Here is a 26,675-nt window from a genome sequence, read left to right on the forward strand (position 1 = left end):
GAGATAGCAATTATAACTTTTTTCATTGTTTACATACATACATATAGTGCATTAAATATTAGAGAGTCTTATTAAGTCCATATGAGAGAGTTTTCAACACAATCGTGGTTCATGGAGCCTTGTGATTTGGAGTGCTACTATTACAAGGACGTGATCGTTGTATCTTAGGAGTCATGTGCCGATCCAACCATGAGCACCGTAGTGAGGCGTAAACTTGTCTTAAGAACAAAATGTCTAACACTTGTCTCGACTGTATTTTCAGGTTTTTCTAATCCATTATGTTATGCTCGTTTAACATTAGTTACTCATGTGCATGCATTATTTTGATATATAATTGCATAAATTATTTCTTGATTTTCCATGTGATTTAATATAGGATTTAGACCCTAATTTTTCCAACAAATACAGGGATTGTCAATTAAAAGATTTTAAAAGACTCTAGAATCCTGGTGTAATCAACTAGGATTTTAAAGGATTTTTATAGCGTCCATGCAAATCTATAGGTATTCAAATATTCATATATTTTGAAGGATTTCATTCAATAAGAGATTTTGTAGGATTTGAGAAGGGATGGTAAGCATAACAAAATCCTACCTCCACACCTAGGATTTCTTCTTTTCAACCCCCTCACTCTCTCTCTCTCTCTCTCCACTTTGCAGCTCGAGCTTTCTTTCTCACGCTCCATTTTTTCTGAGAAACCCATCCTTCCATCATTCCTTCCTTCTAGCATCTCAGCCACCCACCCTACCCTACCCCACCAAGGTGACCTGAATGAGATCTCTTATGTGGGTTTGCTTTTTTTTTTTTTTTTTTTTAATTTTTATATAATCAAATTATTATTTTGGTTTATAGAATTTGATTCTATTTGACCATTATACAATTTCTCAACTACTTAATTGCCCTTTTCTCTTCTTTTTGCTTGGTATTATTATATGATATATCATGGCCTTAATTCCAAATATATCGAGTTCATTATGTTGACTTGAATATAAACGGGAAGCCCTCAACCCAACCATTTTATCTAACCCCGGAATCCTTTTGAATCCTCATTTCATGAATGATTATGGTGGAAGGTAACTTTGCAAAGCTTAATTTGTAGTTGAATGTTTTTGTTGGTAGAGGACCATAGGGGATTGGGGTTACTCGAGAGAACTGGGCACAATTCTTCATTAATTTTTGGGAGTTCTAATGAAACAGTCATTTCACTATTCAATCTTAATCGTAAGGACTTTTTTGGTATGAAAATTCTATAATGGATCAAGTTTTTTTCTTTATTTACTCTTATGCCATTATTTCATTATTGTAAAGGGGTCAACAATGATGTTGACTTTTTTGTCTGGTTAAAATACATTATTTTGCATGATGCTTGTGGAGCCAAAACTAATCGAGAAAAATATGAAGACGACACATGGATTTTAGGGTGAAAAGGACAAAATTACCCTTGAGGCACACTGAAGCTTCTACGCACGAGCAGCGGACAATCATCACTTAATCAAGGTCAAAAGTGATCAAAATAGGTATTCATTCAAAGCCTATTTCATCCATCCTCATCAAATCTCCCTCACAAGGTAACTCTCGAATTATTTCTCCTAAATCATATTATTTAGCTAATTAATTGATTTATTACTCAATTAATTTATTAATTAGTTAATTAATTGTAAATTACACCCAAAAAACCACTAAATGTGGCCGGTTCCTATCTCTCCCAAAGGGGCTGGCCACACCCCTATAAATACCACCCTATTTTCTCCTAAAACCCAATTCCAAGCTTCTTGCAAAATTCTTTAAATTCTCTAAACATTTTTCCCTCAAAATTCTAATTTTGGCATCAGAGATTCTTCGGTCAAAGCCCCCCCACCCCCAATTCATCGTGGATGCGTGAGACTCTTGGCCTTGACCTAAAGTGTTAATTGTTTTTGCAGGTACATGTCCAAGAACAAGAAGGAAGAAATTTGCATCCACAAATTGGTGTTTTCATTGAGAGGTGAGTCACACACTCGTAAAAGACTCTTGCATCCAAGGTTTTTCTTTTTCTTGTTCATTTGTAGATTTGTTGTACGTTCTTATTCTTGGAATTTTTATTTCTAAAAATCCTTTGATAAGAAGTAAAAGAAAAGTACAAAGGCAAGAAATTCAGAAACCTCGACGAACGGAAATTCCAACGTTCAAGGATTAGGACCGCGGCGATTTACAAGGCTTAACACAACGATTAATGAAGCGGCAACCTGGTGGAAACTTTGAACTTCCTTAGAAGGACACAATGAAGCTCAATCCCTCCAAATGCAAATTTGGAGTATCTTCAGGCAAATTCTTAGGGTACCTAGTGACCCAACGAGGAATCAAAGTACATCCCAAGTAAATCCGAGCGATCCTAGAAATGAAATCTCCAACTACCTTGAAGGAAATCCAAAGCTTGACCGAACAAGCAACCATCCTAAACCGCTTTCTTCGAGGTCTACCAATCGATGCAAGCCTTTTTCAAGGCCATCAAAAGGGCATAACGAGACAAATGGGATGATGAGTGCGAAAAAGCTTTCTAAGACCTGAAGAAGTATCTTACATTACCTCTCTTACTATCCAAGCTGGAAGCAGCGGATGACTTATACATCTATTTGGCAGTCTCTAAAGTAGCAGTGAGCTCTACCCTTATACGAGAAGAGTTGGGGGCCCAATTGTCGGTATTCTACACTTCTAAAGCTCTTCTCAATACGAAAACAAGATACCCAAAGATCAAAAAGTTAATTTTGGCGTTAGCTGTTGTGGCTCAGAAGCTCAGACCATACCTTCAAGCTCATACAGTCATCGTCATGACTCAATATCCTTTACGATTAATCCTACATGGTCTGGACGCTTCTCAAAGAATGATGAAATGGGCGTTGGAACTTGGCCAATACGGTTTAGTTTTCCGACCCCGCACGGCGATAAAGGCCCAAACCTTAGTGGACTTCATAGCATAATTCATGCCTAGCCTAGGCGACGTAACAGAGCGACCCAACAATGCTCCAGAAGTAACTGAGCACACCTTAGCCGCGCTTGTTCCCACCAACGGAGACTTCTGGCATTTGCATGTCAATGACGCATCTAACTACAAAGGCACGGGATCAAGAGTGGTTTTTGTCACCCCAAATGGTTCAATGCTAGAGCAAGCAATTACTCTAGGCTTCAAAGCATCCAACAACAAAGCAAAGTACGAGGCCCTACTAGTAGGCCTCCGAATAGCCAAAGACTTGGCCGTGAAAAGCCTCGCAATTCATTCTGATTCCCAGCCAATCACTAACCAAACTACTGGGGAGTAGAAGGAAAAACATCCGAGGATGGCGCAATATCTAGAGAAAGTGCGCAAGCAACTTGAACCATTTTAGACTTACACTTTTACTTAAGTTTCGTGGGTAGACAACACCCATGTGGACGCGCTAGCTGACCTAGGCTCCCCCCTCGACCACCAACTCAAACGTTCTATTCTGGTGAAATATCTAGACAAGCTAAGCATAGAGGTGGGGCTGGCAGCCGAAGTGTCACAGGTTAGTGTAACTCCCAACTGGCAAAGTTCTATTATAGACTACCTGGCCAGTGGTACACTTCCCACAAAAATATTGGAGTCTAGAAAGCTCCAAATAAAGGCAACACGCTACTACATGTGGAACAGCATTCTCGTCTGAAGATCCTACACCGTACCACATCTCCATTGCCTAGCGCCTCCCGATAACCTAAAAGTTCTAAGCTTAATCCACGAAAGTGTCTATGGAAATCACCCCGGAAGCTGATCTTTAGCACAGAAGGCTCTTAATGTAGGCTACTACTGGCCTACCATGCACTAAGATGCTAAGGAGTTAGTACAAAAGTGTGACCGTTACCAATGCTAAAAGCCGATACCAGCACTGTTTGCCAGCGAACTACACCCGTAGACGAATCTTTAGCTGTTCATGCAGTGGGTAATCAACTTGGTAGGGCCAATGCCGCCGGCTACTGGGGGCAGAGGCATGATGATTATGGCAACCGATTACTTCACCAAATGGGTAGAAGTAGGGCCCATGACAACCACAACTTAGACGGACATAGAATGATTCATATGGAGGAATATCATTTGCCAATTTGGCATTCCTCAGTCTATCGTTACTGACAACGGCTCGCAATTAGTGAGCAAAAATTTGGCGAAGTTCTTCCAAAAGTATCGCATCAAGCAGCACATGTCCACGCCAAAATATCATCAAGGCAATAGACAGGCCGAAGCATCCAACAAGATGATCATCGACTGCCTCAAGAAATCCCTCTTCGATAAGAAGGGAAAATGGCTAGACAAACTCCCCAGATGTATATGGGCATATCGCACCACCAAAAAACGAGCAACCGGTGAGACTTATTTCTCTTTGGAATTTGGTTCAGAAGCAATCATTCCTCCCAATGTCAGTGCTAAGTATCAGCACTCTATTGCCAAGCATTGAGCATAAAAGCAAGGAGATGACCACAAGCTTAGATCTGGCATATGAGAAAAACAAGTAAACCATCACCCGCATCACAGCCTACCAGCAGCAACTCCTTTCCAGTTACAACAAAAAGGCAAAGATCTAGCAGTTCCAACTTGGAGATCTAGTATTAAGAAAAGCCTTCATCACTGCTACAAGATCAGCAGAGTAGACGACAATGGTAATTACACTATCGCCACCATGAACGCCAAATAGATGGAAAAACAATGGAATGCCTACAATTTGAGGAAGTACCATGTGTGACCTCCCACTACATCAAAGCCCGAAGAACTCGAGCAACTAAACGGGCCCTACCTCGCGAGCCGAGGATTATCCAGTTGTTATGTAGTCTCTACTTTATCGCTAAGTTTTCGTTCGTTTCACTCGTTTTTCAATGAGGAATTCAGAAGTAATTTACAACTTGGCTCGACTACATGTCTACAACAACTGATCACTCATTCAAAAAAAGACCGTACCCTTTTTAGGGACTCATCATAGGAATTACACCTCCCGATGGACTAACCATGCTCTCTAATGTAAGAGGGTAAACCAATTCCCCGACACCCACATGGGTTTGCTCTCTAAAGTGGAATGATAAACTCTACCCTCCGAATATCCAGACGTGGATAAGCCAGGCTGCCCTAGTATAACTAGATGCATGATGGCTTGCACCGAGATTCCTAAAAGTAGCCACAATGGTCTTTTTCAAGGCTTAGCGAACTAAAGGATTTTGGGTCTCTTGCCTAATCCATGAGAAACTGGGCCCTAGAGACGGAGGGGGCACATAACGCAGTATGCCCTATGGACAGCTGCCCTGGAACCCTAAAGCTGTTATCGAGTGCACTGAGGTAGCCTACGGTTTCCGGAAGACTGCCTACGGCTTGCCCTTCGAGTAGTAAAACCATACTAGACTTATACAACTGACATTCTTGTGAAAGGTTAAACAAGTTAGCGTGCATATACAAAGCTTTATCCATTGCCAACATGCTATGTAGTCGATAAGCTTCACCATTACCAAGCACAGAACGACCTACACCAAGTCCTAAAATGTTGTGATACTTGTTACACAACATATGGAATTGGAGAAAGCCAAAGTTAATAGCCTAATGGTTACGCATACTTGTTTACTTATGTAAGTAAGGCATCCGGCTGCCAACCCTATGACTAACAACTTTGCAAAGTTCTATACCAACACCTACGGATGCATAGACTATGCGGGCCTGTCTGCTTATAAAAAAGTAGCATGCCTGCCACTGGTCTATAAAGTCTAAAGGTTAAGGCATGAACAAAAGAAGCGAAGATAACTTAGGAAATGAGTTTATTAAATTTTCTAGCAAAATTGATAAACAACTAGCAAAGACCGAATGAGTTCAAGCAAAGCAAAAACAACAAGGAAAACAAAGAAAATCGTAAAGGCCACCTAGAAGACTACTCTTCAACAACTTTGACATCCCACGACTACTCGATCGCCATACCTTCAACAGCCGCAACACTCTCATCAACAACACCATTCGGCACTTCACACCTAACTGCCCTAGCCTGGGCACCAACCTCTCCAACTACTTCACTAATAGAAGACTCAAAAGTAAAGGTGAGTAAGTCTTCCGGAGAAATAGAGAAGGTCTCGAAGTCTTTACCAGAAAACTCAAAGTCAGATGGCTGCCCAAAAAGATGGTCTACATAGCCCAGCTTGTAGAAATCAGCTTGACTTTAAGTAAGCGAAGCTTCATACCCATCTTTCTTACCCTTCAACTGTTCATTCTCCTCGAGCAAACAAGCATAGACCCATTGCAGTTCCTCTACTTCTTTTCTTAGACTGTCGTTGATGTTCAAAGCACCTTGGAGTTCCAACACTTGAGGCTCAAGCCTATTAACAACCTTTTTGAAATGGATAACTTGGTTATAAGCATCGATCAGTTCTTCATCCTTTGCGTAAGCTACGGAGCGGAGCTCAGAGACGGCACGCTCAAGGTCTTGAATCTGAGGTATGTAACACCTGATCTCCTTCTTTGTATTTTCATACTTTACTTGGATTACATCAAGCCTAGTCTTCAAATCCACGATCTTCTGGTGAGTGGTCTCAAGCTGCAGAGAAGTGGGGGCAGATATATTAGACCCCTTCAAAGCATAAAGCTCAGATTCCAGCTTCTTGACTTTCTCGGCCGAGGAGTAAGCTTCGGCTACCACAGTTCTTGCCACCTCCTTAGCTGCCTTGGTTTCTTCTTGATCAATGAGCATAGACTCAGCTGCGAGAATCATTATCTTTTGCATCACGGCTAGTAGAACAATCCTCATATACTCGATTGTATGCTTCGCGAAGGAATTTGGGCCAATAACCTCTTTGACACCATCAATAAATTTGGCGCACACATCCATGTCCTCGAGCAGATTTGGTCTTAAAAGTGCACAAATCTCAGCAGCTTCCTCGGAAACAGACTTGATGGATTTCTCACAGCTGCCCGCACGAGTAGTCTCATTCTTCTTAGCAAAAAAGTCGGTTTCAGCAACAGAGGGAATGGGTTTTGGCACCATTGTAGTAGGTAAAGGCACCCTGTCATTCTTTATAGTAGCAAGCCTCTCCAAAAGTGAACAAGACTTTGTGCCAGACAGACGTTTTGGCACAAATTTTGGCATTGGAGGCATAGAGGAACTTCTACGCTGAGCAATCCTATCACCAATCGAACTAGCCACATTTGGAATAGCAGGCTTCATCGACATGGACTAGCAACCTTATCCTTCTCACTATTGGGAGAAGTTAAGTCAATCACAAGCTTAAGGGCTGCCGGCGAACCCTCGTGAGCAGCGGAAGAAGTATTTGGCTTTTTCTCAACTGACATCACTTGAGTAGACGGGGAAGGTTTTTTTTCCCACCTTCACTTACAGTGGGCTCCATAACGGCGATTGGACGAGCTAATGTTTCTGCCCTGATCTGCTTTATCTCATTTCTTGGAGGCAGCCCACTTTTCTTTCTACGAATAGGACTAAGTAGCCAACACCACTCACGATACTCATAAAGGATACCCAGAGCGACATACACTTTCTTCATGTCCAGAAAAGTCTTAGGAGTTGAGCCAAACCCCAAATTTACAAAAGCAGCGGGAGACAATAAAAAACTTAAAGAGCAGCTTAGCACAAATACAAAGCAGCCTACTTATCGGATATGAAAACCGTTGGAACACGCAGCTCGAGGGAAGAATCAGACTCCCATTCTCCACTTATCTCCAAAGTCTCATTGGCCCAGTCATGATCTCCCTTACTCGAATGATCGAAGAGCCTATAATGGGATCGCAGCTGCCCAACTCTTTTGATGTGGCCTATGTCGAAGAAGTACCAAAATTTGTTGACGGTTAGATCTAAGTCAAAGAATTAGCTTAGATTGAAGAATCCCAACATCATAAGGACCGCATTCGGAGAACATTGAGCGGGGGCACACTTCATAGAGCAAAGTACTTACTGGACGAAACGAGGCATATGAAAAGTAAATCCCAAAATAAAGTAGTAAGGGTGGAACTTGATGGCTCTCCGAGCCCCACCATATGGCTACAGCTGCTACCATCTTTGACATGCTTCACTCGCACTCTTGACAAAATAGCGTGCTTATACGCCTCGAGAAAGTCCCTAAACGAGTCATTAGAGCCAATTTTGAAGTGTGCAGCCTTAAAGTAGCCTACCTTGCTCAAAGCACCGCCTTGACGATACAATGGCAGCACGCCATCATCACTCTTATGGCCCGAATAAGACATGATTGAAGAAATTCTACAATTATTAGAAGAAAATTCGTTAGCGGCTGATTTAGAGAAAAAAAAAAAAAAAAAAAAAAAAAAAGGCTTGGCACCACAAGACTCATGGCCCAAGCAGCTATCAACATCTTTCTCTTCTTTCTAGGACACAGGCCCAAGCCCACCAAAAATAAAATAAAAAATAAAATAAAAAAGGCAGCAGCCGGCACACTAGGCCTTCCTGGCCCAAAATCGCGGCCCAAGCTGCAAGAATTTAACAACCATTCCAGGGCCCTTGGCCCAAAATACCTTTCAGCCTCCTTGCTCTTCTCTCCCAGGCACGGGCTCGAGCCTAGCCTTCAAAAAAAAAAGAAAAAAAGAAAAAAAAAAGGAGGCCCGCGCTTATGCGGCTCATCTCTCTTCACGGCCCAGGAATGGAAGCCCAGACCGTAGCACCCAAGCTCCAACCAGCCACTAGGCCTCAGCCCGAGCCAAGCCACCATCACACCAAGGCTACCCCATGACATCCCTTGAACCGTGGCTTTTCAGCCACTTTCTCAAACTTCCTCAGACATTCGTCGGGTTAAGTTCAAGCCCCAAGGCTCCCAAAAAATATTAAGAAAACAGAAGAAATTAATTTTTCTTACCTTGAAGTGGCGAAAAGATAAAGCAAGCAACAAAAGACTATTCTTTGCACGGGCAAGATGTAAAAGATTGCTAGGGGGAACAAATATCCTCTAAGCTTTCTCTCTCTTGTAGGAAAAATAAATCGCTCTCCAAAGTTGATTTAATAATCCACTTAAGGTGGACTTAAATAGGCTTTGGGAGAAATTTATTTCCTTTTCCTAGAAGGGTCTAATTTCTAAGTAAAGAGGGAATTTACATCAAAATAGGTAACACTCAAATGTTTCCTAAAGCAAGATCTCTACACCTACTGTATTTTCCTACGAGCAGCCCAACTGGTGTGGGGGCATTTGAAGAGTAAAAAATAATCGAGAAAAATATGGCGGCGACACGTGGATTCTAGGGTTAAAAAGACAAAATTACCCTCGAGGCACACCGAAACTTCTACGCGCGAGTAGCAGACAATCATCACTCAATCAAGGTCAAAAGTGATCAAAATAGGTATTTATTCAAAATCTATTTCATCCATCCTTATCAAATCTCCCTCACAAGGTGATGCCCAAATTATTTCTCCTAAATCATATTAATTAGCTAATGAATTGATTTATTACTCAATTAATTTATTAATTAGCTAATTAATTGTAAATTACACCCAAAAAACCACTAAATGTGGCCGGTTTCCATATCTCCTAAAGGGACTGGCCACACCCCTATAAATACCACCCCATGTTCTCCAAAAACCCAATTCCAAGCTTCTTGCAAAATTCTCTAAATTCTCTACGTCCAAGAACAAGAAGGAAGAAATTTGCATCCACAATGCTATTCAACTTATGCTACTTTCTTTTCCTAATTTGCTGCCAGCTCTTCATGCTTCCATTATGTTGTCGATGTTGAGCATCTCCTTTTCTGTCTAATTGTTCCAGTATTGTTCGTCTCCTTCCACTAGATCTGCCTTTTTTTCCCTATCTTTTTTTTACCTCGTAATACATATTTTCTGTTTCTCCTTTGAAATTTTAAGGCCTCCAATATGATACGCTTTTGACTTATTGTAAATATACATTTCTTTTTCTACTACTAATATCATATCATACCTAAAATCTTCAAACTCATCTAAGGCTAATATTTGGATCCCTCAAAATCTCATAATATTTTTGTATGAAGGAGTCCACCTGTGTGGGAAGATAAAAGATAGTCTAAAGGACTATTCAATAATCATGGTTATATGTCTAGCTTTCTCTTTATGTATTTGTACATACCAATCTGGATGATTCCTATTAAAACTTATGCAAATTTCTTTCCATTGTTATAGATAATCTTCTGCTACTTTTATAAGTTTTTCAGGAAATGATTCTAGTCGGGAAATATGGTTAATGAATATTTTATCAAGATAGCCAAACTTTAGTAGCAAGGCTGGGGTAGCTTCTACTACATTATGCTTTTTCTAATGCTCATAACTAAAATGTCATGGTCTAAAATCTTTCATGTTAATCTTGGCTACAACTATGCTAACATCTGGTTTACAAATACAACTTTCTGTATTATCACAAAGACATGGTGATAACACAATATTTATACATTCATATTGCCCATATTTCCAAAGTTTTATGCTATGTTTTTTTGTGAAATTGGTTGTTTGATATGTCTAGTGCGTGTTTTGTAGATAATGGACTCTAGAGAAGACATTGGAGTCTTTTGGTGATTTTAAGACAAAAAAGGATCAAATTTAGGAAGAACTGAAGTCGAGAAGTATTCCAACGATCATAAGATGCTAATTTATTCAATCCGCAATTTTAATGGCTACTGTTTGGAAATTATAACTGGAGCTAGAAGGGGCTACGCAGAACTGTCATTTTCGTTGGGATGTTACAAATTCATTAGGATGAACTAGGTGTTGTCCCACTACAGAAAGCTCTAGATGTCTAGTTTCGGTAGAATTTTACAGATCATGATTCTGATGCTTCTAGAAGAAATTATACCTGCTTTAGTGGGAAAATGTCAGTTCAGGAATTCTACGCGATTATGAATAATTGGAGTCCAATTTGAGTCAGGAAACCGAAGTCTAATAATATTGGGACTCCTGTTTGGGCTAGAATTTTACAATTGCGGTAAAGGTTTACCTAAACTTTATATTCCTTGGACGTGAAAGGGGTGAAGACTCACTTCATCAGATTGTTTAGAGGATTGACCTAAGGAAAAGCTAGAAGCCAAGGGGTCCTCTAAGGGTTTTTTTTTTACATCTTTTCAGCCTTTGTACTTATGATTGTCATGATTATGTCTTGCTGTAATTTGATGGCTATGATTAACTAAATTCTTTATTATGGATTTGATGTAGCCTTCATGATGACTCTATGTATTAGTTAAATTTATTCTTTTATCAATTCAAAGGTTTCTAGTTTCATTTATTGTGCTTAAATCATTCTTTATGTTTATGCTATTGATTAGCTACCTTTAATATGAATTTTTAGATGTATGAGACAAGGTTATAGTAGACACCATATGATTAGCCTTGAGATAGCTCTCTTGGATGAACGAATTGTTGTTGATGCAGACGCCATGCTAAGTCACTTTTTGGTTTCCTTCGTTCTTCTTGTACTTTATGGATTTTTTATTACTGACTTAGACTAGACACCATGGTTAAGTTGATGATTAAAAGTACTTCGTTACAACCAGACGCCTAACGGACAATCATAATAAAGAAAGAATGAACCCTAGAACCTTAATTGAATTGTTCATATACAATTAAACAAATATGTGATATCAGTTGTGTTAATGACTTCATACCTCAAGGTACTTTACTATTATAACTATACTATTAAAATGCTAAACTTGGCTCTGATACCAAATTCATAAAGCAAAGGCCCGGTTAAATAGTCGAATGACCATTATAACAACTAGACATAAAACCTTGCACATGGAACTCGACATGTTTCATCATGACAACCACTCACAATGTAGGTATAAGGCCTTAAAGGCTGAACTCAGATGTACGAAGAACTTAGAGGTACCTTGGTTAATGTCCAGTTATTTGTATGGCAATCATTCAACTATAACAAAGTGCTTGAACAAAGTATGATCATCAATTTAGTAGATTAATAATATAACAGTAATATTTCCCTGTTTTGGACTAGAAGTCTAATTAAACACACTAAAGCAAGAAAGAAAGAAAGAAAGCTTTCTTAAGACTTGGAGATTGCTTGAATATGTACACTTGAACTTTTATTGATATGTAAAATGTTTACAAAGAAGTGTTTACAAATGATAGGAATGTTTCAGATGCTCTATGCTTGAGGTGTATTGGAGTAGTGTGTATTGAGGTGTCTCTGCATTGGAGGAAAGACTCCCTTATATACAAATCAATTTCCTATACAACAAAACAAGTATTCAAAAAGAAAACAACTATTTACAACTTTTTTAAATAGTAACTTTGCACTGTTTTTTAAAATTGTTGGTGTTACTATTTCTGAAAGTGGACCGAATTATTTGCCTTCTTTTGCTTTTGTTTTGAAAGACATGTGAACTAATGCATGTGGACTTCCTACATGCCTTGTCTCCTGGAGTCCATGCCCATACTTTATTATCTTTTGCATTCAATTGTTGTTTGAATGTTTTCAAGGGCAACCTTGATATTTTTGAAATTATTTGTCTTTATGGTTAAATGAAAGTTTTCTATGGTGTTTTCAAAATCCATTCAAATCTTTAATCAAAGTCCATAAAAATTCTTTCAAATCTTTAATCAAAATCCCTAAGAATTCTTTGAAAGTTGTAAAAATTCTACAATCCTTTAAAATCTGTTACTTATTAAAAAAAAAAAAAATTTTAAATCCTCTCAATACACAATGACTACGACCCCTTTAGTTTACAAATTACATATCTTTCTTGTATGTTAGGATTATAAAATCCTCCATGCTTATCTCGTTGTTCTATCTTCCATCGTAAACAAATCCACCGTACTATTTCACCACATTCTATAACCATCACCTTTCAACGTTGTGAGCTGCAATCAATTGAAATGACTCCGATTCGGCACATCTCCACCAGCACCATCCGACCAACGAATGACGACAATGATGAATTAAATCACAGAATCGAGTTAGCTCCGTGGGATCTGCGCTTGATCCAAATTGATTACACTCATAAGGGGCTTCTCTTCAAGAAATCAGCAGAGACGGAAGAGAGCAACAGCTTGATAGACCACCTAAAATCCACTCTTGCCCGGACCTTGAATATTTTCTACCCGCTCGCTGGTCGGCTCGCCCTGACTAAAAATGGTGACGATAACACTGGTTCTTTCTTCATCGACTGTAATGGCGATGGAGCTGAGTTTGTCCATGCAGCTGCCGATGGTGTCAAAGTGGTGGATATCCTTGAATCTGTTTATCTTGCAGATGACATTGTCAACCACCTCTTTTCTATGATGGAGGCTTGGAACTACGAGGGTGTTACGAAACCATTGCTTGCGGTACAAGTCACTGAGCTTGTTGACGGAATCTTTATTGGTTGCAGTATAAATCATATGGTCGTTGATGGTACCTCTTTCTGGCATTCCTTCAATACGTGGTCTGAAATTTCTCGTGTTGAACCTTCTGGTAAAATTTCTCAACCTCGTCCTGTTTTCGCTCGTCAATTTCATGACGGCTTGATTGATCTTCCAATTCAGCTACCCTTCTCCTACGTTCAAGAAATCATGACCAAGAAGTCTGTAATTGGACATGGATCGTCGTCTTTGAATTCTTCACAAAGGGTAGTATTTCATTTTCCTAAAGAGAAGGTGGCAGAGCTCAAGTCCAAGGCTAACGTTGAGATGGGCACCACGGACAATAACACGATCTCATCCCTTCAAGCACTCATGGCTCATCTTTGGCGAGCGGTAACGCGTGCCAGAAATCTGAACCCAGATCAAGAAGTTCGCTACCTGATTGCAGTGGGATTGCGGCAAAGAATGGAGCCACCGTTGCCAAAAGAGTACCTCGGGAATGCGGTTCTAGGCGTTCTTGTGACGTGCACAGCAGGGGAGCTAGTACAACATGGACTAGGGTGGGCAGCCTTCCGAATAAACGAAAAAATTGGTTCGCTGAAAGCTGAAGAAGTGAGGAAGTACATGGAGGATTGGGTAAAAGCTCCTACATTTCTTCCAAATTTACAAATGGATCCAGAAACTCTTGATTTGCGCACAGGAAGCTCGCCCCGGTTCAATGTGTATGGTAATGATTTTGGGTGGGGAAGGCCGGTTGCTGTGCGAAGCGGAATTCAAGAAAGAAAGGTTGGGAGCTTAACGGTGTATCCTGGGGCTGAAGAAGGAAGTATTGATTTTGAAGCTTGTCTTTGTTCAGAGACTCTACGAGCTATGGCAGAAGATGCAGAGTTCATGCAAGCTATACTCGCATGACCTATGCTTTTAGTTTTGATTGTAAGCTTCAAAGTCTGTGTCAATTGTGCTTGGTAATTTTTAGAGTCCAAATAAACGAGTTGTTGCTTAAAATAACTCAACTTGAGAGTATAATGATTTCGATGTATCAAAATGACTTTCTATAAGGAGTGTGTAAGGAGAAAATGAGTGTGAAAATCATCATCTATTGTCACATGTTATACAATGGATGAATGATGATTTTTATACTTTGTTTTTCATTAACTGAAAGTGTTTTTTGTCATTTTGGTCCTTATTTAACGAAGAATTTCACAGAACTAAAATGATTTAACGGTGAACAAACCCAAAGACTTCTTCTATCGATTTCAAATCTCAAGAACTAAAATGATGAATTGTGCAAATCTCCAGGACCATTTTGACTAAAAAAAAACCTCATTTCGTGTATTCTAATAGGGGTGGACGTCGAATTTGATAGTTCTGAAAAATCTGTATTAGAGAGCTTACCCTTCAAATTGAATCTTTAATACTATCTAAAGAAAATAGTATTTACACAAATTGAAGAAAAAATAAGAGTTGTTTAGAGGTTGGAAAAGGACTTAATATTAGGAGTATTTTAGTGCGATAGTGCTCACCCTCTATCGCACTAAAATACAAGGAAAAAATAACGTTAAGTAACGACTATCTCGCATCGTCAATGGCGTCATTAGGAAAAGCATCCACAGTGGCGTCATTAGGAAAAGCATGACAACGATCAAGACAGGTTAAAAGTAAATAAAGCGCGTTGTGTTAAGACACGATACCGTCGTTACTAAATACTAACGTGAGAAAGTCGGGTCGTGTTTTTCCTTTTTCTTCTTCCGTTTTCTTTTGGATTTTATAGATTTTACCAGTGTTGATAGCATCCTACCCTGAACTATCAGCTCCATTGTTCACCTTGATTTCCAAGAGACGATCAACTGGTTGCCTACAGACGGGGCATCTATTTGTCTGGAACCTCAAAACCTTAGCACAACCACTGCACATGCACTGCAGTCAAAAGACAAAATATTAGCCAGAAGAAAAGAAGATAAAACTTGGGCATGCTCAAATTACAACACCAGAGCAGAACTCCCAAGATGTAACATCAACCAAAAGACCGTAAACATAGGGAGTGATACAAAGTGGATTCTGGCCCATTTGCGACACTCCTTTATACATCCAAGAGGGAAACAATATGTTCTTAACTTCTGAGGCTAAATGGAAGTCTGTAGGAGGGGACAGGGGTGGAAGCGGATGACGCACTTTTTCAGCCAGAAAAGTTATGACAGTTAGGGATGTCTCTCTCCCCCAAACAACCTAGTTCAAGTGGAATTGTGTGGAGGTTTACAAGGATAGAACTTAGATTCAATTTCTCTCGTAAGCAAGATAAAAAAGGACATCACATAAAGATCTGTTCATTCAAACTAAAGATAGAAGACGAGGGAAAGAAGAGAATCTTTACATACCATGTGCCGGCATGGGAGGACAGTTGTATCTCGAGGCTCTGACAAGCAAATTATACATTCCTTGCCAGCATCATTTCCACTTTGATCACTTTCAAGCGAATTCCCAATACCATAGATCTCCTGCAGCTCATACCTCATACCATTCACCCATAGTATCTGCTTCATCACCCGCACTTTGTATTCCCCATTCTCCTTTTTTTCAAACACCGCCTGGGTGATCTGAGAATTCCTAGCTGAATTTCCAACCGATTCCTGCTCACTTTCATTCAAGGGACAGCATTCAGCCTTCACCACAAGAGGATAGACTTCTATGTCACCCTCTTTACTTAACCCTATGTCCTCAAACACTGAGAAGTCAATCCCAGTTCCGGAAGGTTGTCTAAACTTTTGACCAAGTCCTTCCTCAAAAGGCACTGTAACTGATTTAAGCAAGCTTTCCCTTGTTGCTATCAGTTTACAGTCTACATCTTCTTTAGCGAAAAAAAGAACTGCAATGCTGTGGCACAAAGCAGGGGATAAATAATTAAGTAAAAAGGAACACTTGTAGAAGAAACGTCACATGAATACGTATAGCTACTGCCAAAAAAAAAAAAAAAAAAAAAAAAAAAAAAAGGTTGAGAAGAACGAGAGGACCCTTTCTAGCTGCAAATACACATTATGTTGTCTAAGAACATCGTATGAAGGTGTTTAACAACTGTATAAGAAATTTTTGACAATTAGGAAAAGAGGTTTGTTTAAAATCTAATCGAGAAATATTAGACTCCCATAATCGCCATGTCACAAATAACGCCGACAGATTTGTAAATCATTTTACAGCAGGGGCAGAAGCCTTATAACTTCATTTAGCAGTTCATCTACCTTAGGCCCTTAACCTCTATAATTAGACAATATTAACCATGTAATAAGCTTGACAGCTCGAGCTAGGCTATACGCTTTCCTCCTTGGTCTACAAGACTATGCTATGTTTTCAAACAGTTGACTTGATCAAGGCATATAAATATTGCCTAACATGACCACCAAGTATCACCAATAAACCAAATAATCAGCTCGAAACAAATTCAACTAATCTAATGTCATCATCAAAGAACTACATTTTTCAAAAAGCCGTAGTCATTAGTCAAACATCACTACTCCAATGATCAAAACATACAAAAATACTCTCATAAAACATGCATCCATGAAACACGAGCAATTTACCTTCCGGGCGCAGCAGCATCGAACGTGAAAGCAACAAGGAACCTCCCGGGATTCTCCTCATCCGGCTCAACCCGCAAAGAGTCTTTCTTGATATTCACGGCATTCTTAACGGTGACCGTCTTCTGATGTTCCACAAAGGGAGCACCCTGAGGGGGAGGAGGACCGAAAGGGAACTGCCCGTGAACCCAATTGGCGGGAGTGGGGCCCATATAGACTCCGCTGCCGTGAAAAGGCTGCGGATACGGTACCGGCATAGGCGGCGGCAGGTAGAATCTGGGGTATTGGAAGAACTGGGGCGGATTGGGGTTTGATCCATTTGTATATTGAGACGGGTTCTGATGGTATTGCGGCGGATTGGAGTCTTGTCGGTTTGGATATTGAGACGGATGAGGTGGTGTGGAAGCAGCAAAAACATGAGTGCCCCCAGACACTTGGGGTTGCGGGCGGTGCCTCCGGCGACCCCCGGAGGTGTTGCTTCCAAAATTACCCATTGTCTCTATACTCGGGAATTTCAGTTTCCACTTAATTATTAAACGATTACAAACACGCAGAAAATACCATCAAATCTGAATCTTCTGTTTGGCAGATGAGAAACCTGAAGAAGAAGCCCAATGAAAGTGTTGGAATTTGTTAAAAGTTAGATCAGCAAATCATTTCCATCAATCATTTATAAATAAAAATTCACAAAACAAATTGAGAAGATTAAATTATGATGAAAACCCAACAAGTAACATGATAAATGATATTGAAAAAACAGAGAAAACGTACCTTGGCTTGGGATGTGTTGTTTGCATTCTAGAGAGAGAGAGATAGGAGAGAAAGGTTGAGATTTTTGAATGAATGAATCTGGAAATGGGATATTGGGGTGTCTGTCTTTCCACCGACCCAACCAACGACAACGTCCTACGTCCGCCACGACCACCTTTGGAGTTGGGAAGGAAAGACAAGCCTTAACTTTCTTCTTCTTCTTTTCGGGAAATTTTAGTTAGTGCGGAAATAAGACAGTATTTCACGTATTTTTATGTAAATGATTGAATATTTTAGTTTTTAAATTATTAATTTTTTGACATATATAATTTACTATTTACATAAAAAATAGGTGATCTATCGCCACGTCCTCACATTTGGATCAATTCTAAACTATTTTGTTTGTTTTTTAATTTTGTTGGCCCAAGCTGCTGAGGATGAGGTAGTGCGGTGACAATTGAAGCTGCCGAAGTACGAGATCAAATCTTTTACACTTATACTGTGTGCCAACTTTTTGTAGACTTTATTATTAATTAGTACGTGTTAAATTTACAACAATAAAGTTTAAAGTATTAAATATAGCGAAATCGGATTCTCTCTGGATCAAGAAAATTGAGCTTGTTGAGCAAGAGATTCAGACCATTAAAATTTGATCTAACGGCTATAAATAATAAGCTCTTAAAAATTATAATAATTGTAACTGTTAGATCAAATTTCAACAATCAGATCCCATACTCAGCAAGTTCAATATATTTATGTCCGGAGGGGATCCGGTTCCAAGTATAGGCTCCCTTCCTCCTTTCCACAATATTCCGTTATGGATTTTTTATGATTTATTCTGGAATACGATTTATATCTCTATATATTAGTTCTCTAACAGTGAGGGATTCCACATTTTGGGTTAAGATCGGATGACTTCCTCTCTTTACACGCAGTTTATAAGTCCACAACTCTTAAAAAATCTGAACTGTTTATTAATTTTGTCATTCATAGATTATTTCTGTAAAAAAAAAAATTATACAAATTTAAAATTATTAGCACATTCATATATAATAAAGAAAATGGATGAATGCAATTCTGCAAAGAATCACTAAAATGACTATTATTTGATCTAACGGTCAAATAATATTAGATTTGCATGATTTTTAGTAATGCACTTCAACGTTTCAACCGTTTCTTAAGAGCATGCTTAAAACGAGAAGCAATTTGGGTGAATTTTATCCTAACACAGGCCCCTCATGTCCTTTCTACGAATTTAAAGAGAAACTTTCCAACATATTTTCAAAAATTGTTCATTTTGCTCATCATGCATGGATCCAATACTCATTACCTAATCCCTTCCCTTCAAAAATTGTTCATTGGCTAAGTCAACTTTACGTTAATGAAATACTTATGGACTTCGAAAATGCCTTCTCTTATGCCAGCAGAGTTGGGAGGCAAGAAACAACTTAATACTGACGTTCTGTACTCTTCGCCCGACAAGAATCTCGACGACGGCTTCAATTTGTGGCGAGGAGTACTTTTGTGTGAATGACGACTTGGATAAATTTTGATAATTTTCAAATTTTTCCTACATTATATAGGCATTTGACAGCCTCACTCAATGAGTTTTCTAGCATAAACTCGAGTCATGAGATTTGAACTCGCGGCCTCCTCTAACAAAGCAAAAACAGGTGCCGCTAGACCAAATGCTCGCGTGTTAGTATACTATATTTTGGTGGCAGAAAGTGCAATTTCATGACACAAAATGATCATAGATATCGGTCAAATGCAACGATGCACCACAACCATTTTTGCATGAAGAAAACGACAGATGTCAAAGTAGCGATCCAAAATGGATAAATCGAGACAATGTAACAAAAAATACGTAAAACAGGAGAAGGAAAGTTAGCCAATGGTTTTTTATTTACCCGGAAACATAGATGTTGAATTATGTGCAAAACTGAATATTGAAAAACCAGATGAACATGGAAAAGAAGATGTTGGTCCAGGCTAAAGAGAGATGTTAAACCAGGAAAGTATCACCAAAGAAATATGCCGGAAATGCAAGAATCACATCTCAGTACCTAGAAGAAAACACATCTTGATCACAATGTAGAATACCTCAAACTAGATTCACCATCAAGCTTCAAGAAAGCAGAACACTCACGTACCAATAATACACTGTAAAATCTAGTAACACCACCAAGATCATAAGAAACGAAATGGCTGACAACTTCAGGTTCATGGACACGATGTATATGAGGTTTTAGGCTTCTAGAATAATTGTAGGCCAGATATCTGCTAGCAAGGGAATATGCATTGACGCACTTCTGAAGCACAGAACAGTATGGCTAATCAAGAAGCTGATAGATAAGAATTCATTATCTTGCTCCAGAAAACTATAAATTGTGACGAACAGAACACTATCAAGCATCAAATTTATAAAAACAAATCATTAAACAATTACGCTTTCAATTTATTAAAACATATAACTGACTGTAGAAGAGAAACACAACTTGAAAAATAAATATGGAGGAGCATCCTACCCATGTGTCCCTACTTCGCTCTTTTTGGAGCAAATCTTATGCAGGATCATGGAAGAATAAAACACCTCCAGATGCAGGCATCTTAAGAGAACCAACTTCTTTGCCAGGGAAATGCTATCTCGGCAACAATTAATTCTAGTCAATCAGATGGATGCACAAGGAACTACCCATAACTGCACAGGGAAGGGCCATGTCAGATTGCAGAAACCAGTACCTTCTTTTGTGTTAAATCTAAAAAGAATCTTCAACAACCCATAACTGCACAGTTGTACACAAACACCCCAACATGCTCTTTCACACCGATAACTTTCCAATCCAAGGTGCCATTCTTGACCCCTGACTTTGGAGACCATGAGTTCAGAACAATACCTTCACCTTCAGGACCTCTTTGCCCGCCCACAACGAGAAGCTCCTTTCCACAAGCCTTGAAGGCCAGGCCCCAGCCGTTTGAAGAGTCAGCCCTCACTGGAAGTCTTCCTAAAACATCCCAGGTGTTCTTCCCCTTGTCATACTTCTTCACCATGTTGGTTAAATACTCAACTGCATACAATTGGTTATCAACAACCGCACAAAGTGGAGGAGCCTGTGCAGCCCTATTGACAGATGGATACATACCCTCAATTTTCCTCCATTTCCTCATATCGAGATCATATTCCTCCCCACAAGTAAGCGAGTCAGTAGGACTTGACATCCCACCCATAACGTAAAACTTGCCGTCCCAAAAAAAACCAGTGCACAATCTACGTGGAGTGTGCATGTTGGGTAGCATTTCCCACCTACCCGATACAGAATCATATATCTCCGCTGATTTCAAAACATTTCCATTTCTATCACTCCCACCCGCAACAATAGCAATTGAACCAAGGCTACCAGACCCGAACAAACAGCGGGGCTGGTTCATTCCCTGACATTTTATCCAGCTACGATGTATTGCACTGTACTTCCAAATCGCAAAATCCAACAGTTCACGACCAAAAACCAACAACTGACTTCCCATGGCCAAAGACTCCTTATCCGCATGATTGAAACACTCATCACAAGGCATCTTAGGCAATGTCATCCATTTGTTTCCCATTGGATCAAATGCCTCCCACCCTCCTAAATCACACACCAGATACACCCAATGCTCCAGAATTCCCAACTGCTCTCTCAACCCATACAAATACCCACTTTTAATTAACTTATTAAACCTTGTATTAATACACGACAGAGAAGCATAATCCCATCTAGAAGCCCAAGCGAGGCAATTCAAAGCTACATCGTCAACAAGACCGGGGACAAGCGAGTCACTTGATCCATACCTTCGACGACCATCATTCGTTGTCCCCTTCAAATTCACATTCGAAATAACATTTACTCTCTCTTCCTTTTCTTCCTTCGTATAATTAGCCAACTGGGAAGGCATGTTTCTCATGTTAACAAAACTTCAGTATATCCCAACTAAAACTCCCAAACAAAAAACATTCTTCACACAGGTTCCAAAAAAAAATCCCAATTACACAAATCCCAAATCTATCAACCCGATACCCGAAAAAACAATTCCGATCTTTGCAGGCAATCGATTTCCATTGACCTACTCCTTCCCCTCCATTAAAGAATAGTCAAAATTCCATGGCAAACTCCATTACCAATTTCTATATCGAAAACGAAATTCGAACAATCTCATAGCCATCCCCCATCGGATTCACAATACAAATAAACATGGCAAACCAAACGATCAAGAATTCCAAGAACCTTTTCTCGAATGATTTCCATCAATCCAATCACAAAAATCTGCATATTCCACAAAATCAAGCACAAATTCAATACCAAAGACACAAATTTTACAAAAAAAAAATAAAATAATAATAATAATACACACACAACAGCAACAGCAAGCAAACAAAAACAATAACACTATTCAGAGAGCTAAGGTCCAATCCGAATCCGATGCCGATTGAAAAATTACGATCCGGATCGGTAGTTAATCGGATCTCGCCCAAAGGAGCCGAGAAAAACAACAACTTCAAGGAATCAAGACGAAAATAAACGAAATGTTTGCGTACCAAGAAAGTGAGAATAATCGATTTCGGATCTCAATCGCAAGGTCGCCTGCGAATTTTACCGGAATTTTTTTCCGTCGGCATGTTGCCGGAATCCGGCAGGGATAAAGAAGGAGATGAGAAGAAGGGGGGGAGGGGGAGAGAGAGAGAGAGAGTTGAAGTCTGTGCTATATATATAGCGGAGCAGTGAGGACAGAAGGATAGGGTGGATTCCAACTTGTAACTTGTAAAACTCACTAAGTCTGTTTTACGGCAATGATGGATAAGATTTGGGGCTAGTTTGGAGTTGACTGTTTCTTTAAGAGGATAAACAGTTGTGAGGAAACAGATAAATATTTTATAAAGTGAAGTTTTATTTGAACCTGTATAACTTCTTTTTACGTTTAATTTACTCTCCATATCTGTATTATTTTTAATTAAAAAACTAATATCTCTTTCAACTCAAATTTACTAACTAAACTACCATCACAAATCCAATTCAAAATGTAAAGTTATCTTTACACCTGTTTAATAAATAAAATCCCAAAAACTCATCTTCTCAACTTTGATTATCGTGAATTGAAACTCACGAGGACTTTGATTTTGTCGGATTACTTACTAAAATGCTATTCTGACTGACTGATGGCATAGATTTGTAACTATCGAGGACGTTCCAAACTTTTTTTTTGTGCATGACTTTTACCATTGTAACTCACTTTTTCTCAAAAGAAAAAAAAAATGACGACTTTTGAAGAGGTTCTACAAATTTAATGTTGCTTACAAATTAAGGAGAGAAGTCTATTAACAAGAGGACTAATGACGAATGAAAATTAAGCTGATTGGGATAGAGGAACGTGTTTACTTGCAAACTCTACCTTTGAAGGAGAGATGGGTACAAGTTCCTAATTGTAATGGTAACATGGTGTGTAGTTGCAAAACCCAAAAACCCAGGGAAACTCAAAAACCCATATTCCAAACTTAAAAATAAAATAAAATAAAATAAAAAATCAAACTAAAAAAAATTGCATAAATCGATTCATACCTGAGTTGGAGGGTTCAAAACTTCAAAAGCACCATCCATCGATAAAAAAAACTTCTTTTTCTATATGGGAGCTTTCAGGGTTTTAGCAAATGAATGTAGGATAAATATTGTGTGATGGTGGGGTTTAATTATTGAGTATGAGTTTATTTATGAATTTTAGTTTTGTTGTTATTTTCACATTGTATTTGATAGTAATTATGCAATAGGATAAAAAATAAAAAATAAATAAATAAATAAAAAAAGACAATTCATATTTAAAATTTAAGTTAGGTATAGAAAGAGGTTATATGGGTTCAAATAAAATTTCTCTTTGATAAATTTTAGCGTTAAAAGTGTTTTTAGCAAAAAAGGATGAGAGTAGGATTGTCAATATGAAAGTTTCATTAATTGGTATCGTTCACTTGTTTCTAATGACAAATTTTATTATTTTTTATTTTTTATTTTTATAGAATTATCTTCTACTTTCTGTTGTTTTGGACCTATATTTTGAAAAAAAATTAGGCAATCCTAAACCAGCTCTTCATTCAACCAAAAAAAAAAAAAAGAAAACAATTCATAGGCCTTGTGAAAGTGAAACCACTGGAAGAGAGGTCATTGAACCTTGTGAACTAGAAGCTTGAGATTGCCTTCAAACTTGTTGTGTGGTTGTGGATTAAGAGTAAGAGAGGCGATACTTGAATTCAATTGGCCAATATACACAATCCAGATACATTAGTTATTATAAAACTTTGAAAGCTTACAAAAGTAACAAAACACATTGAAAAATAAACAAAGAAAGCCTGCAATGTGAATTACCTTACATTGGTATTGTGGGACCATGATTTTTCAAGGCCAAAGTAAGACGGATAGGAGTATGCCTACCTCAGAGGTCTGGTCATGGACTCAACAGTCTCCATTGTGAGGCTGACTAAACGGATTAGTGGTGCCACCATCATTTGCTCTAGAATCAATGAGCGAAGTTCGTCAACTTTGTTGAGATAGACCATTCTTGTTCCACAAGTTTCAGGAACCTAATCTAGTATGGATTCAACATGATTTGGAGCCCTTACAATTTAAGAGTTGGTGTGCGCTGCAAGTAATCATACTCCTAAAAGGATGTAATATCTACTTCATAGATATCCTTATGGACCTTTCTAGGTTCTTCTTTGGTAACGTAAACGTTGCACACTTACTTTATTGCCCATTGCTTGAGTCATAATTTTGCTTACTAACTTGATCATCTGAGATCCTTTAACTGGCACACCCTCCCCTGTCTTAGGCTTATTCACGGTTGTGTTTTCTTTTACACATAAACCAAATCAAACATCTCCACCACTCATAGCGGTGCACGAATTTGATTCCAACAATTGGTGCTTTCATTGAGAGTTGAACTGAAGAACCTCTCGACCAGATTACTCTACTACTATGACTGCAGTAATGCCCTCATGGTGTAATTGTACCAACGAATATGCTCCACCCATGGATAGAAGTTGGGTGAGTCTACTGGTTTATGTAACTGTAAACGAGCCACTAACTAATTATCGAACTAAATACAAATGTAATACATCATTGGCATCCATGTCAATCAAACCATAGTTTACCAATTTTCTCTTATTATATTAAGAGATCATTTCATATTATGGCATATATATCCATGACAAATTGTTTTAATTTCAAGAATGTATATATATGTTAAGCTACAAATTAAACAGTTGAATAATTAAATATTTTTCTAACTCCACTTTGTTCCCAATTCCCACACACGTGCATGGTGCATTTTCCTTCATTCGTAAAACGTTGAAAATTTAAATCATTTAAGGCTCCTTTTGGAAGGGTAAGAGGTTGTAACTTAAGTGATTAAGAGTGTTTATATTGGCAGCCTAAGTTTGTATTCGAATCCCCCACATTTTTTTTGAATAAAAAATTTATAAGAATTTGAATGAAATGATATGAATATGGAGAACTATGCTAAATTTGATACAAAATCCAAAAAAACATAGATTCTACGTATTTCAAGTAACTAGACGCGATATACATTTAATGAATTAATTTTAAACGACTATGTGTTTAGAATTTTTTCTGTAGTCCATAAGTTTATTCCTTTCATGCTAATGAGTAATTAGACTTATTCTAGTCAATGAATGTTAATATAATTTCTCAAATTGAAGAGAATTTTGTGAAATCACAATAAACCTCATCAAATGTAAGTGAAATTAACCCAAAAAAAATTTAATATGTTCGTTTAAACACATTACCGTAACGAGTTTAGTAATGCACTTCAAAATAAAGGTATAGATTGATTAACAAGACAACAAAAGTTACATTTAATTAAAAAGAAGAACAATACTAATTATAGAAGAACCAACAAACAATGTTGATCAATTGTTCAATAGAAAATTATTGTGGTTTAATTAATCACATACATAATTTATAACGAAACAACGAGTGAACTCGCCATCCACAAATGACCACAAGTCAATTGGAACGTCAGCCTCAAGGTGATTCCTGGAAACAACAGTTTCCCATTCACCCTCAGAACCCAAGGCATACCTCCCACCTCCCATTTTAACCAACTTGATTAGGGAAGTATAACCTTCTTGTTCAATGAGCTTCACTGCCAATGTGTCTCCAACATTGGCGAGGTTTTCTTTGTAAGCCAGTGAGAGAATTAAGACTCAGTAGAAGCTTTTCATGTATTATCAAACGCCTACTACATTATCCCTTTGGAACTTCAAATTAAGCCGTCCAACTAGTTTTATCTGGCCACCATTCATGTCATGGATCCTTTTCATGGTGTTCTTTGTCAAAACAAAACTAGCCATCTCTAAAACTTGATATATATATATATATATATATATATATATATATATATATATATATATATTCAAGATATAACCATGTGGAATCGAGAAGATTAATAAACAAACCAACTATTGTACTATGTTCACACTGCCCAACCTTATTTATAGCTTCACCCTTGAAAAACCGACTACCAATCTTACTTGTCTAAATTAATTGCATGATCTTTTATATATTCATATATACAGAAGGAATGGTGACAAAGAAAAACTCAGTACAAAGTTTGATAATAATCTGGAGTATTGATTTTTTTAATCAAGCAACGTAGTATAAAAGTCACTAAACCTTAGATTATTTTCTTACAAATTGTACTGAGAGAAGATTATATTGCTTCTTTGTAATATGGATATACATGCATGCAAGATCATGCAATTAATTTAGACTACAAGGATTGGTGGTCGGTTTTCCCAGAGTCAAGCTATATTAGGTTGGGCATAGTGATCATATACAGTACAATAGTCGGTTTGCTTATTGATCTTCTCGATTCCACAAGGTTAATTATATTTTGAATATATATCAAATTTTAAAGACGCCTAATTTTGATTTGACAGAAGACACCAAGAAAAAGATCCAAGAGATGAACGGCAGCCACCTAAATCTCGTTGGACGACTTAATTTAAAGTTTCAACGAGACATATGCAGAAGGT

General features: G+C 38.3%; 2 protein-coding genes, 1 non-coding gene and 2 pseudogenes across 5 annotated transcripts; 1 reads left to right on the top strand and 4 right to left on the bottom strand.

Annotated features, from left to right (window-relative positions):
- Positions 1–5,206: 5,206 nt before the first annotated feature.
- LOC148698143 (uncharacterized) lies at positions 5,207–6,839 on the bottom strand. The gene is made up of 3 exons (XM_088690386.1): positions 6,196–6,839; positions 5,939–6,030; positions 5,207–5,493 (listed from the first exon to the last, which is right to left on the bottom strand). The coding sequence occupies exons 1-3, from the start codon at positions 6,837–6,839 to the stop codon at positions 5,207–5,209; spliced, it is 1,023 nt and encodes a 340-aa protein (XP_088546512.1).
- Positions 6,840–12,617: 5,778 nt separating this feature from the next.
- On the top strand, positions 12,618–14,454 carry LOC137714314 (putative acetyltransferase At3g50280 pseudogene; annotated as a pseudogene). Its single transcript, XR_015960884.1, has one exon. The product of XR_015960884.1 is annotated as a putative acetyltransferase At3g50280 pseudogene (transcript).
- Positions 14,455–14,744: 290 nt separating this feature from the next.
- Positions 14,745–17,820, bottom strand: LOC137716097 (putative E3 ubiquitin-protein ligase LUL2). Its single transcript, XM_068455492.2, has 4 exons — positions 17,621–17,820; positions 16,853–17,447; positions 15,656–16,151; positions 14,745–15,197 (listed from the first exon to the last, which is right to left on the bottom strand). Exons 2-4 carry the CDS (start codon positions 17,341–17,343, stop codon positions 15,075–15,077), a joined length of 1,110 nt encoding a protein of 369 aa, XP_068311593.2. The 5' UTR covers positions 17,344–17,447; positions 17,621–17,820; the 3' UTR covers positions 14,745–15,074.
- A 1,666-nt stretch (positions 17,821–19,486) lies between these two features.
- On the bottom strand, positions 19,487–19,911 carry LOC137715109 (uncharacterized). The gene is made up of 2 exons (XR_011065518.2): positions 19,753–19,911; positions 19,487–19,665 (listed from the first exon to the last, which is right to left on the bottom strand). It is a non-coding gene; the product is annotated as an uncharacterized LOC137715109 (transcript).
- Positions 19,912–20,036: 125 nt separating this feature from the next.
- On the bottom strand, positions 20,037–22,477 carry LOC148698144 (F-box/kelch-repeat protein At5g60570 pseudogene; annotated as a pseudogene). Its single transcript, XR_015960885.1, has 2 exons — positions 22,173–22,477; positions 20,037–21,900 (listed from the first exon to the last, which is right to left on the bottom strand). The product of XR_015960885.1 is annotated as an F-box/kelch-repeat protein At5g60570 pseudogene (transcript).
- Positions 22,478–26,675: the final 4,198 nt, after the last annotated feature.

The sequence above is a fragment of the Pyrus communis genome, chromosome 3 (assembly GCF_041283825.1).
Source record: "Pyrus communis isolate YQ-2024b chromosome 3, ASM4128382v1, whole genome shotgun sequence".
NCBI lineage: Eukaryota > Viridiplantae > Streptophyta > Magnoliopsida > Rosales > Rosaceae > Pyrus > Pyrus communis.